This window comes from Danio rerio, chromosome 6 (assembly GCF_052040795.2).
Source record: "Danio rerio strain M-AB ecotype USA chromosome 6, GRCz13ab, whole genome shotgun sequence".
NCBI lineage: Eukaryota > Metazoa > Chordata > Actinopteri > Cypriniformes > Danionidae > Danio > Danio rerio.
The window spans coordinates 4,012,720-4,029,194 of record NC_141026.1 but is presented as its reverse complement, the minus strand read 5'-3'; the positions used below and the strand labels follow the sequence as shown (position 1 = coordinate 4,029,194).

The following is a 16,475-nucleotide window of genomic DNA, read 5'->3' as shown; positions in this document are numbered from 1 at the left end:
CTGAGTAGTGGAATTATAATTATGACTAATCAAAATATAATTAGAGATATCTCTAAATATATTTATGGAGTCAGAACAAAGATTTAAATGCTAAAAAGGCTTGCCATAGAGAGCGCTTCTCACTAAACAGAGCAGCAGCGATGACATAAGCGTGTCGAGGCCCGATATGGTGTGAGCGCGGGCCGTCGGGGGAGACGGGAGGGGGGACAAGCGTGCTTTGGCCCGGTTCAAGGCAACTGTACCTAGTGTGAGTACGGCCTTAATGTACTTCTCCCCCACTTCATCTCTTTAACTTTGCTCACATGTTCAGCTGGTTTTGGGGGTTGGTTTTACACTCATGTTTGACAATGCTTTGCTCAGGGTATAATAGGGAAAGGTAACTGTTGATCTGGGAGAATGGCTTTTACTCTGCATCTCCCGCACACCAGTGCGTAGCCTCATATGCTAACAAAGGCATTTCCACTGTCTATGTTGCTCAGCAGTGCATATGTTACAGCTAATTTCTTTATTCAGTATGTTAGTTTGTTTCATTCTAATGTCTGTATATTTGATCATGCAACTTAACAAACAACTTTGCCTGCTTTAAGATTATTTCTCTTTATCAATGATGATAACAACTTTAATGGAGTCAGATTAATTACAATGGAGTCAGATAAATAATGGATTTAAACACGCCATCCTTCAACTGCTTTCTGTTTCCGATTATTGGTTCAGAATAGCAGTGTAAGCTTCAAGCCTTACAGCCACCTAGGCTGAATATATATGCTAGAAATACACTAAAGACAATAAAGGTAAAGGTATTGTATTGCTACATTAAAAAAAGAGTTTCTCTGCTTGTTCAAACTACAATACCTGACAAAAGTCTTGTCGCTTATCTAGGTTTTAGGAAAAACAAATATATCTTGACTTCTAGTTGATCATTTGGCATTAGAAGTGAATTATATGAAAGGCAAATGCCTCTAGATTACGCTTAATTTACCAAAATAAAATATGATCAAGCCTTGATTTTTATTGATTTAATAAGGACAATAAGGTCTGACTTTGCTTAGACTATAAATAGACTTAGAAAATAAAGTCCTGCTGCAGTGGAGACAGAATGAATATTGTGTCTGACTCCATCATGAGCTTGGAGGACTGCATCCATACATCATTGCAATGACTCAAATCACTGATTAATAAAGTCATCTGGAATGGCAAAGAAAGCGTTCCTGCAGGACTCCCAGAGCTCATCAAGATTTTTTAGATTCATCTTCAATGCCTCCTCCTTCATCTTATCCCAAACATGCTCAATAATGTTCATGTCTGATGACTGGTCTGGCCAATCCTGGAGCAGCTTGACCTTCTTTGCTTTCAGGAGCTTTGATGTGGAGGCTGAAGTATGAGAAGCAGCGCTATCTGTCCCTCTCCTGTGGTTTGTCATGTAATGGGCAGCACAAATGTCTTGATACCTCAGGCTGTTGAAGTTGATCATGCACTCTGCAGATCTCTCGGACACCCCATACTGAATTTACCCCCAAACCATGATTTTTCCTTCACCAAACTTGACTGATTTCGGAAAGAATTTAGAGTCCATGTGGGTTCCAGTAGGTCTTCTGCAGTATTTGTGATGATTGGGATGCAGCTCAACAGATGATTCATCAGAAAAAAAAATCAACACTTTTCCAAATGATCAACTAAAAGTTATTATTTGTTGCTTTTACAACTGGGATCAACGACAAAACTCCGAAGAAATCTATGGAAATCTAGCAAGTAGAGTACATCATTATCAAAATCGGCAGAAAGTAAAGAAAAAAAAAAAGAAATCCAACAATGCTGCTTCATATTTTGGTGGAAACAGTTATACTATGCATGACACTTTGATAAGAGGGCAAAAAATGATTAATACTTTAAAAATAGAAGCCAGTAACATAATAAATGTCCTTAAAATGTATGAACGAGCTCTGCGCTATGTCCAACAGATTGCACTATTACTTTATTTGTCTATTTTAATCTGTTTTTTTATCTGCTTTTTTCATTGTTTTTATTTTCTTATACTGGTTTCTTTTATTCCTGTTTATGCGAAGCACTTTGAATTACAATTGTGTATGACTTGTGCTGTATAAATAAACTTGCCTTGCCTTAAATTGAGTTCACAATGCTATTTTATACACATTTAAATAAAGCCATGCATTCATCTAAGCTTTCTCCAGAAATATTTTCATTAATAATCTATGTACAAATCTTAATTAAATCAATATTTAATGTCTAAAGATGTAAAAAAACAGAAGCAGCTAAAACGCTGACATATTCGGAGCGAGCACTGAAGCAGAGATGAGCTGTGAGAATGTGTTGTTCAGACTCATAGGGAGAGAGTCATAAACACACAGGTGGAAAATGTGACGTGGCTCAGGCTCGGAGAGAGATGAACACAATACCCTGCACTGCGGAGGAGATAGGGGCCATTTAAGAGCCCCATGAAAAACAAGCAGCGCAAACAAAGCCATAAAGTCAAGGAAGACCCTAAATCAATCACTCTGTGACAGGATCCACATTGCACTAGGATTTCTCTGATATTAGGCACTGTGCTGCTTGAAACAGACCTGCAGGTAAAAACAAAAAGAAGAGCCTGCTAATGATTATGAACTCTGAACTCTGGCTGAGGATAGTGGTGTCCAAATGGCTTATTGTGCTGTATTACAGACACGGTCACTCAGCATGGCCATAGCAACAAGAGGAAAACTAATCTGATCACAGTGTTTTCTGCACTGCCGCTGCTGCTGAAAGTACAGTGATGGAGGAAAATAAGACATATTTTGGCCAACAAGCAATCAAAGTGACAAATTCTGAGACTCACGTGAAAATTAAAATAGTCTTAAATTCATAGTTCCTAAAGAGAGAAGGAGGGGTCAATCATTTTTCAGCAAACTTAGTTCTGACTGTATTTTTCCTATATATACAACTTTTTTAAAACACCACAGAGTTTTACAAGATCCAAAAACACAACAAGTAAGAGATTAAAACAACGTTTATAGATCCCTCTCTCTTCCTATCCATCTCACTCTACTCATCTAACTTTTATACTATCGATCCAACAATCCATCCATCAATCCATCCCTCTCTCTCTTTCTATCCATCTCACTATCTTATTTTATCAGTCCATCTTTCTTTCAATCTATCTAACTTGATATGATTCTATCAATCCTACTCTATTCATCTAACACTGTCTTATTCTATCTATCCATCCATCCATCCATCCATCCATCCATCCATCCATCCATCTATCTATCTATCTATCTATCTATCTATCTATCTATCTATCTATCTATCTATCATCTATATCTATCTATCCATCCATCCATCCATCCATCCATCCATCCATCCATCCATCCATCCATCCATCCATCCATCCATCTATCTATCTATCTATCTTTCATCTATATCTATCTATCCATCCATCCATCCATCCATCCATCCATCCATCCATCCATCCATCCATCCATCTATCTATCTATCTATCTATCTATCTATCTATCTATCTATCTATCTATCTATCTATCTATCTATCTATCTATCTATCTATCTATCTATCTATCTTTCATCTATATCTATCTATCTATCTATCCATCCATCCATCCATCCATCCATCTATCTATCTATCTATCCATCCATCCTTAGATTGTTTAATCTATCCATCCATCTATCCATCCATCCATCTCAATTCCTATCCATCTAACTCTGTTTGACTCTATATATCCTTCTCTCTTTCTATCCATTTAACTATATCTTATTCTTTCCATCCCTTTCTTTTTATCCATCTCACCATCTTATTTTATCAATTCCTCTCTTTTTATAACCATCTGACTTGATCTGATTCTATCCAAATCATTTTATTAATCTAAAGCTGTCTTATTATATGAATCTATCAATCCATCCATCCATCCATCATTCTTTCTTTTCATCCATCCATCCATCCATCCATCCATCCATCATTGCATTGTTTCATCTATCTGTCTGTCTGTCTGTCTGTCCGTCCGTCTCTTTCTATTCATCTAACTATCTATCTTATTCTATCCATCTCACTCCATCTAAATCTATCCATCATGCACTCTATCCATCTTACACCATCTAGCTCTATATTATTTTACACGACTCTCTCTTTTTATCTATCTAATAAATAAACCAACACACTTCTGCAGTAATACCAGTAAATGGTAAAAGACGCTTACTATGATCATTATTCATATTATAAATATTGTTAAATCTTATTGGTTTCTCTGACTTGTAACACTTTATAAGCTAAATTGGTGAGACACATCTCTAAAGCTGATTTTTTTATGTATTCTGGAAATAATCAGGTGTATTTGTAATGAGATGTTTTTAATTCCTTCGGTTCTTGATATTTTCCCAAACCAAATACTCCAAATTAATCTATTCAGTGATTACAAGAATAAAAATATTGGCTCTTTTAGTTGTTAAAGATCAGTCTGTCTAGACTGATATATGGCCTGATTGCAACAATATCCAATTACTTAACTATCTAGCCAAGTTATAAATTAATCACATGATTATTAATCTTAACCAATAACCAATCACAGTTTAATAACTAACTATCCAACCAAATGAATAAATATAGGGACAAAAAACCCTATTAAACAATACATTTGGTAACACTTTAGTTTAAGTCACAATTCATGCTATTAACTACTGGCGATATTATATTATTATTAATATTGTTATTAATTTTAATATTATATTGTTAATAATGTTAATACTAATATTATAATGTTAATAATGTTAATATTATTACGACATTCACAGTTTTTCAGTAGTTATAAAGTATGATTTTATTATACATCCCTAATACTACCCAAAACCTTACTAACTATTGATAAGCAGCTAATTAGCAGTTTATTGGGCTAATACTATTAGTTAATAGTTTGTTAATAGCATTAATTGTGACTTACATCTTTAATAACATCTTAAACTGTCATTGCCTGTAATTGTTTTGTTATTTTCCATTATTATAATTTTCTGTTGGTTAAATCAAACAAGCGTTGATATGAAGAGCTTGTGTTATAGATTCTTCTTGAAATGTTTATATGGTTTACATATAAAAAATATTTCAAATAAACCTTATGCTGTAAAGGTAAAGCTCGCAATTTACTCTAAAACCAAATAAACTTCAATCTTCAAACAGATTATTATATGATTATGCTTTGCAGAATGACTAAATGTAAATATCAAACAATTAAGTAAATCAGTTGAATCAAGCAACCAATCACTCACTGAACTCTGAATCACAAGTGGGTTTATAGTCATATTTTCCCTGACGGGAATTCCCCAAACCGTTTATCCTCCAAACTTCCCTTTCTTGGGTTAAAAGAGTTCCTGAGACATTTCTGAGTGCTGATGTTACTTCAGAAAACATCACAGCTCCAACACCACAATGGCTGCTCTCAGCGGCTCGGACTCTCTGGAGGTGTGAGGCGCAGACTTTATCAGCCAATCCATCAGTTTCCAGAGGCTGACACACACTGCGGCATTCATGAAGCCCTGCGCTTTTCTACAGCCGTCTGTGGAGCGCTAAAGATCGATGACCCTGACCCTCAACCTTCAGTCTACTCATGTCTGAATCACCAGACTCTGAGGACACTTGACACTCATGGACACTATTGTTTTGTGATGCGTAAGCCAAACATGTTATACAAAGCATCCAATGATTCATAGGCATAAGCTCTGTTTCAGTTAGTAGTGAAGCTGCCTACCTAGACAGCATGTTTAGAGTGATGGATAATAGTGCTGATGGAAAAAAGATGTACTTAGGACCTGCATCAGAAAAGAAGGATCCACTAATTAGTGTTTAGATTAAGAATGAATAATCTTTAGTTTTATATGGAACTCCTGGAATCAAAACAAATCTATTTGTCTAACAAATGAATATGAAATAATAAATAAATCTTATTAAAATTACATGTTATATTTTCACATTTAAATCCACTGAAATGTCTGCAAGGTCCCTGTATTTCATTTATTTCCTTTGAGTCACATCGAATCTCACATTTGGATTAATTTATTGTTCCCAAATTATCTAAAAAATTAAACACAAACTCAAATCTTTTCCTCTACAATGGTCTCAAATATTTATGTATTCTTGAAGGTTGTTGAAAAATATCCAACCTTAAAAGTTCTTACATTTCAGCCACAAAATGTCAAACTCTATCTTAATGTTTTCAACAAGTATTCATAAAATGTTTTTGCAACAGTTGAATATTGCTTCTCTTCTCAAGTCAAATTATATCTTAATATTTCTATAATGTATTCTTGAACATTCTCGAATATTTTTTCTTCTAAAACATCCTAAACTTTATTGAATGTTCTTAATCAATTAGACTTTCTTGATTGATCTCAATCATCTCAGACTTTCTTGATTGATCTCAATCTACTTAGACTTTCTTGAATGATCTCAGTCATCTCAGACTTTCTTGAATGATCTCAATCTTCTAAGACTTTCTTGAATGTTCTCAATCATCTCAGACTTTCTTGAATGTTCTCAATCATCTTAGACTTTCTTAAATGTTCTCAATCCTCTCAGACTTTCTTGAATGATCTCAATCATCTCAGACTTTCTTGATTGATCTCAATCGTTTCAGACTTTCTTGATTGATCTCAATCGTTTTAGACTTTCTTGAATGATCTCAATCATCTCAGACTTTCTTGAATGATCTCAATCATCTCAGACTTTCTTGATTGATCTCAATCGTTTCAGACTTTCTTGATTGATCTCAATCGTTTTAGACTTTCTTGAATGATCTCAATCTTCTCAGACTTTCTTGAATGATCTCAATCATCTCAGACTTTCTTGATTGATCTCAATCGTTTCAGACTTTCTTGAATGATCTCAATCATCTCAGACTTTCTTGATTGATCTCAATCGTTTCAGACTTTCTTGAATGATCTCAATCTTCTAAGACTTTCTTGAATGTTCTCAATCATCTCAGACTTTCTTGAATGTTCTCAATCATCTTAGACTTTCTTGAATGTTCTCAATCCTCTCAGACTTTCTTGATTGATCTCAATCGTTTCAGACTTTCTTGAATGATCTCAATCATCTCAGACTTTCTTGATTGATCTCAGTCATATCAGGCCTTCTTAAATGTTCTTAATCATCTCAGACTTTCTTGCATGTCCTCGGTTATCTCTAACCCACTTGCATGTCCTCAATCATCTCATACATTCTTGAATGTCCTTAATCATCTCATACATTCTTGAATGTCCTCAATCATCTCATACATTCTTGAATGTCCTCAATCATCTCATACATTCTTGAATGTCCTCAATCATCTCATACATTCTTGAATGTCCTCAATCATCTCAGACCTTCTTGACCATTGTCAATAATTTCAGACCTTCTTGAATGTTGTCAGTCATCTCAGACTTTCTTGCATGCCATCGTTTATTTCTAACCCAATTGAATGTTCTCGATCATCTCAGACATTCTGGAATGTTCTCAATCATTTCAGACTTTCTTGCATGCCCTCAGTTACCTCCGACACACTAGAACGTTCTCAATAATCTCAACCTTGGTTCAATACTCTCTTTTAATCCTCTCTCTCTTCTCCTCTCTAGCTTCTCTGTGACTCATTGGACCAGCAGTGGAAACAACAGCAGCTAGTTTATTGACCCCTTGTCCACCTGCTCATGTTTACCTTTCTGAATGGCCGTGTTTGAAGCTGAATTTCAAAGAGGAGACAAAAGCAAAGGGACAGATCTGCTCCGTCCACAGCCAGGACAGCTGACACCCCCAAAGACCTCCATCGGCTGGCCTAACATCGCACATATGGTGGCATTAGTCTAAAAACATACCACGCTAAGGCCACTGATGATTTAGCTGTTTTGACGCATCATTTACGACAAGATATCTTGGCCGTTCTTTTGCTTTCAGAAGACACAGCTGCCATTTAATTCCAAATCAGCAGAGGTTCGAGTAATGAGAGTGTTTCTGAGTCAAAGAATCACAAGCTAAGACTCCAGCCAATAAACACACGCACATGAAAAAAACAACAACATCTACTTCATCCCCGACCTCTCAATTATCCTCATTAGTATTCCTGTCTGAATGTTTTGAACGGGAGAATATTTACAAGATGGTCTTGCACACTTCAAAACCTTCGCTGAATGAACACGTTACGGGCAATTTCATGTGTAAACGCGAGCTGTGATTGTAGCATGCAGTAGGACGTGAATGAATCTTTCACATGGACGGGTCAGTGACGGATAATGCTCTCAAAGTGGAAGAGACATTTCAACAGAAAACAATTATCTGAAGAATTTATTTCCCTAGTCTCAGCTGTGAAGTTTTCGGTCTAAGTCTGTTTATCATTACGCAAAATTACTGATAAATTGGACTTAAATTGGTTCATTTATTGTTCAGTTTGTTCAGTAAATCACTGTTTTGGCAGTAAATGGTAAGGGATCTACTTTAAACGCACGCTATGGCATGAAGCAATTCATCTTCTGTCTCAAGAGTAGCTGCACGCTTAAGAAAATGAAATGTAAAACCTTTTAATGCAAATTTAAGAGCAATTTAGCAGACTAAACTACAGTCCAAAATCTAGAAGAAATAATCAATGCATGTTTACCACTATATACCCAAAACGGTACAATGGAAAGCGAAAATATTTCATCTATTATAAAAGTTTGAGGTGAATAAATAATTTAAGAAATGTGTATACTTCTATTTAGTAGGGATACATTAAATGGAATATTTAAAACAAGAGTAATCACATTATTGTTATGATATTTAAATATAAAAATTTATTTAGAAAAAAAATGCATTCATCAAAAAAAATGTATAGCAGCAGATACTCGTCCACCTGATATACACTGGCAACTGGCACATACTGGCAACCATCTGTATACACTGGCACATAAGTTGGTAGATTGCATGGGATATTGATAAATTCTTCCTGATAAACATTTGGGTGTATTTCCCTTTTTTAACTCTGAGACAGGTGCATCATAGTAGATGCATCGTTGTTATTATATCCAGATATCCAACGTCTCCAAGTGAGTTTTAATTCGAATTCCAAAAGGTCTGATGTTCCTGGGTCTTTACATTTATTTTATAGTAATTCGACAAATTAGATTTTTTTAAAGTAACACGATAGTTACTTTGCCTGGTATTTACAGTAGTTACTTTTATAATTATGTAACTATTTGTAAAAGTAATTATAACTAATTACTCTTTTAAAGGAACGTGCCAAACACTGACGAGTGCACTTAACATCCTCGAAAAGTTCTCTACAAAATCTTAAAAAAGGACGTCAGAAAAACGGATTAATCTCTTAATGTATTGTTGTGCAACCACCTAACTAAAACACTAAAATATCTGTTAAATATAACCACCTACACATGCAAGACTTAAGACATTTAATCTATTTTCATTTCCAGACTCAAGTTCCAGGCTCGAGAGATTCTTTTCTCCCTCTTGTCCTCTCTGAATGTACACTTCTTTCTTAGTCCTAATGGATTTTGGAATGGCGCTGGGAATACTAATGGATACAGTAGGCTGAAGGCACGTTATCTGTGTTTTTAGAAAGAGAAAGAGTAAGTCAAGCTGCAGCCCATGGGAAAAGGCGCTGTATAGAGACTTTCTAAAGACACGGCAACCAATCTCAGCCATTAACCTTATCAGGATACAGTCAGACTCAATTGATCTCCCACAAACCTCTCAGAACCTGCGTGTGGCCTTTGTGTTATTCTTTAGCATGAATCCACAGACAGACAGACAGACAGACAGACAGACAGACAGACACAGACACACACACACACACACACACACACACACACACACACACACACACACACACACACACACACACACACACACACACACACACACACACACACACACACACACACACACACACACACACTAAAAAATACCTATAAATGGACAGTTTTCCGTATTTTGTGATTCATGTTTTCCCCCCACTTAATTATGCTTTTGAATTGCATTATGGAACAATGATACGAAAGTTTCGGAAAAGTGACTTTTATAGACATTTTTATTGGCTTAAAGTGATATATTGTCTGGGTTGTTGTAGTAATTTATGGTACAAAACCTTGTAATAAGTCGCTAGTACATTTTGTGTTATTTTACAGACTTATTTTATTATATATTATTTTTTAAACAGCATCTTGTCTCAAATATGACTACAATGTCAATAAGTGTCACTTTGTTAAACCGTAGAGTTGAATTTTCAACATTAAAAGTCGACTGAGAAGAGAAGAGATCAAGAGATCATCCGTAAATAAACAAAAAACACTTGTGAATCACAAAACAGAACCTGTTAATTAACAGATATTTTTTAAGTGCACACAAATTATATTTTTATTACTAGATAGATAGATAGATATAGCTAGATGGATAGAAAGAGAGAAGGTTGTATTAGATGGATATCTTGGATGGATAGGAATTGGGATGGATGGATGGATAGATGGATAGATGGATAGATAGATAGATAGATAGATAGATAGATAGATAGATAGATAGATAGATAGATAGATAGATAGATATTACACACACACACAAACACAATCAACAGCTGGGTAGAGGATGCATTAATGCAAGCTGTTTTCCATTTCATTTCATGATAATATAGACTGTGTGTACAAACTATGTGTTTTTGAGCAAATCACTCACTATATAACCATTTGCAGTGCTGCAGATCACAAAAAAACACAACTTGACAGACAAAGCCAACAGGTACATGCTGCTAACATCAGCATATAATAATATATAATAATATCAAACGAGAACCTGCAGTTTTTGCACCTGAGCGTGAACTTGCATCACTGTAGTTCCTATTGTGCAGGATTAGACACTGCCCTCAAGTAGGAGCTGATTTAAAATGGTGGAAGAACTAAAAACCTTTACTAAACTGCAATAAAAAAAACAAACAAAAAAAAAAACACTGTAAAAGGATAAGTCGGTACAGTTTTGGGAGCTGAAAAAAAGTTCTTATGGTGCAAAAGTCCCTAATAATAATAATAATAGTAATAATAATAATAGAAATAATAATAATAATAGTAATAATAATAATAATAGTAATGTTTTAATAAATGTTTTTTTCTTTCTAATGACTCTGAACAAAGTCTCTTATGTTTGCCAAAACTGCATATTTGATTAAATACAGTGAAAGAAGCAAATAAGCATTACAAACTCTATTCAATACTGACTTTTAAAACACTGCTGTGACCGAGGGGTTTAAACAATGTCTCTGAGATCAGTTAACTAAAGTTTGGCACTGCAAATAATGCTTTTTTTTTTTTTTTTAAGTGTTTTTATACTGTTTCTAGTCCAAATATCAAAAGTAAAAATATTGTTTTGTTTTCAGAAATGAGTCAAAATGTCTTTAGACTGCAGTTAATAATATGTGTATATTACAACTGAATGAATGCACAAATGCAGTACTAATACAAGGAATATTTATGATAATATGTGTTTTTTTTACAGTACAATCAGATTTTTAGCCAAGAAATGTACTGAATGCCCCAAATACTGTTTTTTTATAATACATTTTTAGGGGCTTTCACCTTTATTGATAGGACAGCGGTGATTTACAGACAGAAAAGTGTGGGGAGCAGATATAGGGGAAGGATCAGCAAAGAACATTGAACTGGGAATCGAACTCAGGTCACCGCGAGCACCTCATCCTATGTGTCGATGTATTAACCACTAGGCTATTGGCGCTAGCAAATGCCCCAAATATTTCTAAAACTTTAATATACATACATAATTTTGTGAAAGTGAAAATAACAGGGCCAGCAATATTAAATGAAGCCTGAATTTTTCAAAACTAAGCGAGTTTTTCCTCAAGACAAGCAAAAAATCTGCTAGTTGTTTAATTAAATAGTTGTTTAATTAAAATAAATTTGTTTTCTGTTTGAATTAAGTTTATTTTATTTATAGCATATTTAAAATGTATTTATAGCATATTTGACTTAATATTTCGGAAACCAAACATTTTTTTTCTTTTTTTTATTCTTAATTTAAGAATTTTTTGATATTTGGACTACAAAAGAAAAACTCGAAATAGGACAATCTTTATATTTTTCATAGAAAAGAGGAATGATGTGAGAGCCATCTTCATTAGCATTCAGGAGATAAAGCAAGAAAACAGCTGCTTGACTAAATCTAAACCAAGTAGATAAGCTGGCCATTCTCCAGCACAGACCACACAATTAAACACATCGCTGAGCTTGTGTGGGTGACCTGAGGACATGCAACCCCAGCCTCACACATAGTCACAAAAAACGCAAAAACCACAACCAGCCCATAATGCAGTTAGCATTAGTAGCAGTGATGAATTTCTAAACCACATGTCATAAAATGAGCATCAGGCGTGGTCTGTTTCAGACTCACTGAGAGACTGTATTCAGGACCGCAGGTCTCGAATGCATCAGTCTGAATCTGATTAACAGTGAGGGGACCCCCGGGGGTCTGTGAAAATGTTTGGAGAAAAACAAACAACAAAACAAATAAACTAAAGTCATAAACTTGATAAAAATGTTTCAATAAATAAACAAATCAATAATATAAACAGCTGTACCCTCCACACACATATTATAACATAAATAAATAAATAAATAAATAAATAAATAAATAAATAATATATGAATAATAATACTAATAAAAGATTATGCTGAATTAGTTTAAAATAAATATAACTTAGCCAACATTACAATATCATGCATATATTTATATATATATATATATATATATATATATATATATATATATATATATATATATATATATATATATATATATATATATATATATATATTAAATTACATTAGACTGCAATGAATACAGTGCTCAGCATAATATAGTAGAGCCCATTTTGAAAATGAATATTTTTCTCCATTTCTCACCGAATATAGACAATGTATTTTAGTGCATTTAAACAAAACAGATTTATTTAACAGATATATTTGTTAATATAATATTTTAGTCACCAAACATATTTAGAAATTGTGAGATAATACAATTAAATTCCAGTAAAATATTGCAAAATTAAATTACAACCTACAAAATTTGAACTCAATTTTTTATCTTTTTGTTTCTCTTAAATTTTCCTTTAAAAATTTGTATTTAATATTTTTCTATAACATATACATTTGGCTGTTCTAGTTTTTGGACCGTTATCATTAGTTATTTTGTTAGATGAGCTCCAGATTTGGCTTCAGTACCGACTAATCTAATATATAATATTGTATAGCTTCCTATTAATAATATAAATTTAAACGATAGACTTGTAAGGGGTGTACCACAAATATATGCTGAGCACTGTAATATGTGTATAGAAAATGACTTAATGTATGAATAAATGAATACAGTACTAGTATGAGCACTTTTAATAATAATAGTGTTTTTTTCACAGTATAATCGGGCTGTTTATTCAAGAAACTACATAGATGTCTTTTTTATTTTAAAAATAATTCAAACTAAATTATGAACAAAGAAATTTACAAAATATTTACCCAAATACTTCTAAAAGTTTAATATACATACAGTTGAAGTCAGAATTATTAAACTCCCTGAGTTATAAGCCCCTCTGCAATTTTCCCCCCCAATTTCTGTTTAACAGAGAGAAGGTTTTTTTAACGCATTTCTACACATAATAGTTTTAATAACTCATTTCTAATAACTGATTCCTTTTATCTTTGCCATGATGACAGTACATAATATTTGACTAGATATTTTTGAAGATACTAGCATTCAGCTTAAAGTGACATTTAAAGGCTACACTAGGTTAATTAGGTTCACTGATGATAATAATGAGGGTTTGTTCTGTAGACTATTGATAAAAATATAGGCTATAGCTTAAAGGGGCTAATATTTTGACCTTAAAATGTTTTTTAAAAATTTAAAACCGCTTTTATTTTAGCCGTAATAAAAAAAAAGACTTTCTGCAGGAGAAAAAATATTATCAGACATGCTGTGAAAATGTCTTTGCTCTGTTAAACATCAAATGGGAAATATTTACAAAAAGAAAAAAATATCAAGGTGGGTTTAATAATTCTGATTTGAACTGTATATATTTTTTGTGAAAGTTAAAAAATAAAATAAAATAAAAACAGGGTAAGCAAAATAAAAAAAAACACACATGTTTAATATTAGTGATCAGAACACAAACTATGCTGCCCCCTACCGGAACATGTGTACATACTTCAATCATTTTGGTTTCTTAAACTTTTAAATAATCACTTTGCACTATTCTAAATGGGAGAATCGAGAATACTTGCTGCCAAATTAGCCACAATAATTATTACATAAATTAGTAACACTTTACTTGAACGTTTCATTTATAATGCTTAGAGCATTTTGAGAGATGTAAACAATAACAATGGACCTGACGCTTTTCCAGTTTTACTTTTAAAACTTCGACACCTTCTGAGAGTCCAAAAAGTTCCACATATTGATAAATAATGCTACAATATCTGTTATAACATCAAGTTATGATTGAATTGCCTCTTGTTACAGACATAAAATTATTTGACAACACGCAGGAGATGTTCATGGGCCAATGACATGACCACATTGAAATGCTCTATAAAAAGAGTGTGCATTTATGAGTACACTCGTTTTTAAAAATGAATATTTTTATTCTTCTATTATTTCTCAGTGCATTTAAACAATAAAAAAGTTTTATTCAACTATATTATATTGATTAAAATAAATGTTTTTGTTCACATAACATCTTGAGGAATAGAAAAATTTCAAAAATTTCAATTTAAAAGAGTTGCTGCAAAAAAAAAAAGCTTTTCTCCTGATTTCCTCTTTTTATTTAAATTAAAGATGTATTATTTTAAAGATTAATTATTTGTCCTCTACAAATTAATTATGTACACATTTTTTGAACTCTGATCTTAAGTTTTTTTTTATTAGATTAGGTTCAGTTTGGCTTTGCAACTGACTAATTTAATATAAATGCACAAATATAAGATTGTAAAGTATCCTATAGATAGGCCCACACAGAATCTGCGAGGGCAGAATTACCCAGATTTTTAGCCCATCACTGAGTCCAGCGTTTCCTCTAGGATTTTTTCCAGCTGTGGCAGCACGCCTTATTTTACACAGATCTACTAACTACCAGTGGCGTTATTTCAATGGCAAATGTCGTGAGCGCAGTATTAGAAGTCGAGATCGCATTAATTTATAGCCTACAGCATGCAAATGTCTTTGCCTGCACGTGCACAAAACTTCTTGCACGCCTCCTCAAATATAAGCCGCTTCAAGAGCGTGCAGATCTTCTTGTGTGCTCTCAAATAAACGCTGCTGAAGTGCGATTTAGTGCGTTTATGTAACGAGTATGTCTCCAGCATTTATTACATTTGCTAGGAACATTTATGAATGTCTTTAATAGACCTATAGAGCGGTATTAATGCGTCCTGAATTTAAGTGAAAGGGCTATATGTCGCGTTTGCTGGCCTCACGCATCACGCACCTGTCAGCCAGTCAGTTAGTCAGCGCGTCACCTTAAAGGGTTAAACAAACGACGCACAGCGGGATGAATTTTGGCGAGGAAGAATGGATGTAGCGGAAGCCATGGAGTTTATTTACTTGTGTAAATGTGTGCAAATTTATATTTATTCAGCTTTTAAATTAATTTCAGTAATATTATTGACTAATATAATATTCATGATTTATGTACAATACAGTGTGTAAAGTAATATTTTCTGCCTTTTATAAGAGATATTATATGAGAGACTTGCTTTGTTTATGAAATAAAGGGGATCTAACTGGATTTGCATTGTAAAAATTAAATAAAACATAAAAATGTATTACTTTTTTCATATATTAGCGTTTTAGTTAAGATACTGCTAAAATATTTCCACATGAATCCGCAGATTTTTAACACAATTCCACGCAGAAATAGCAAAAAATGTCCGCAGATTTTGTCTGGCGCTACCTATAGATAATATGTGAGGGGTGTACTCATATACGCTGAGCACACTGAACAGATTCCTACAGGTCTTACCAGCCTGTCTTTGTACACCATGTGCCGCAGCCATTTGAAGTCATTGGATTTGAAGGCGGATAAAACGAACAGCGAGCTCTTCTCGTAGCGTTCAGCTCTCTGTATGGCTCCTTCAGGGTAGGTGATGCGCATGGTGGTCTTTGAGCCCACGTCCTTCTCAAAACCTGCAACTGGAGCTTCATTCAGTCTAAAACCACAAGACAAATATCAACATGTCAACAGTTTTTTGACTCTCTTATGTCCCTATGAATTATAGGTAAGACATATCAGTGAATCATTCATCATATCTAATAATGCGTTTCAGAAACAAAAATTGATTTCAGATTATCAAGCAATAATACTACTTACTACTACTACTTTAACATAAAGATACTACTACTACTTTAACGTATGAAAATACTACTACTATTTTAAAGATACTACTACTATTTTGAAGATACTACTACT

General features: G+C 33.7%; 1 protein-coding gene across 23 annotated transcripts in view; it reads right to left on the bottom strand.

The window, feature by feature from the left end:
* The window catches only part of st3gal3a (ST3 beta-galactoside alpha-2,3-sialyltransferase 3a), a 71,164-nt gene that overhangs the window by 14,230 nt on the left and 40,459 nt on the right, over positions 1-16,475 (bottom strand). For 13 of the 23 annotated variants that reach the window (XR_015492564.2, XR_015492567.2, XR_015492565.2 and 10 more), the window contains one exon: positions 16,029-16,215. Coding sequence is in view for 15 of the 23 variants with exons in the window: in NM_200355.2 (NP_956649.2) it covers positions 16,029-16,215 (187 nt within the window). In the remaining 8 variants the exon portion in view is untranslated. Of the gene's footprint in view, positions 1-12,406; positions 12,485-13,131; positions 15,323-15,701; positions 16,216-16,475 lie in introns of those variants that run through there. The other 10 variants (XM_087255224.2, XM_087255226.2, XM_087255223.2 and 7 more) reach the window with 2 other exon arrangements.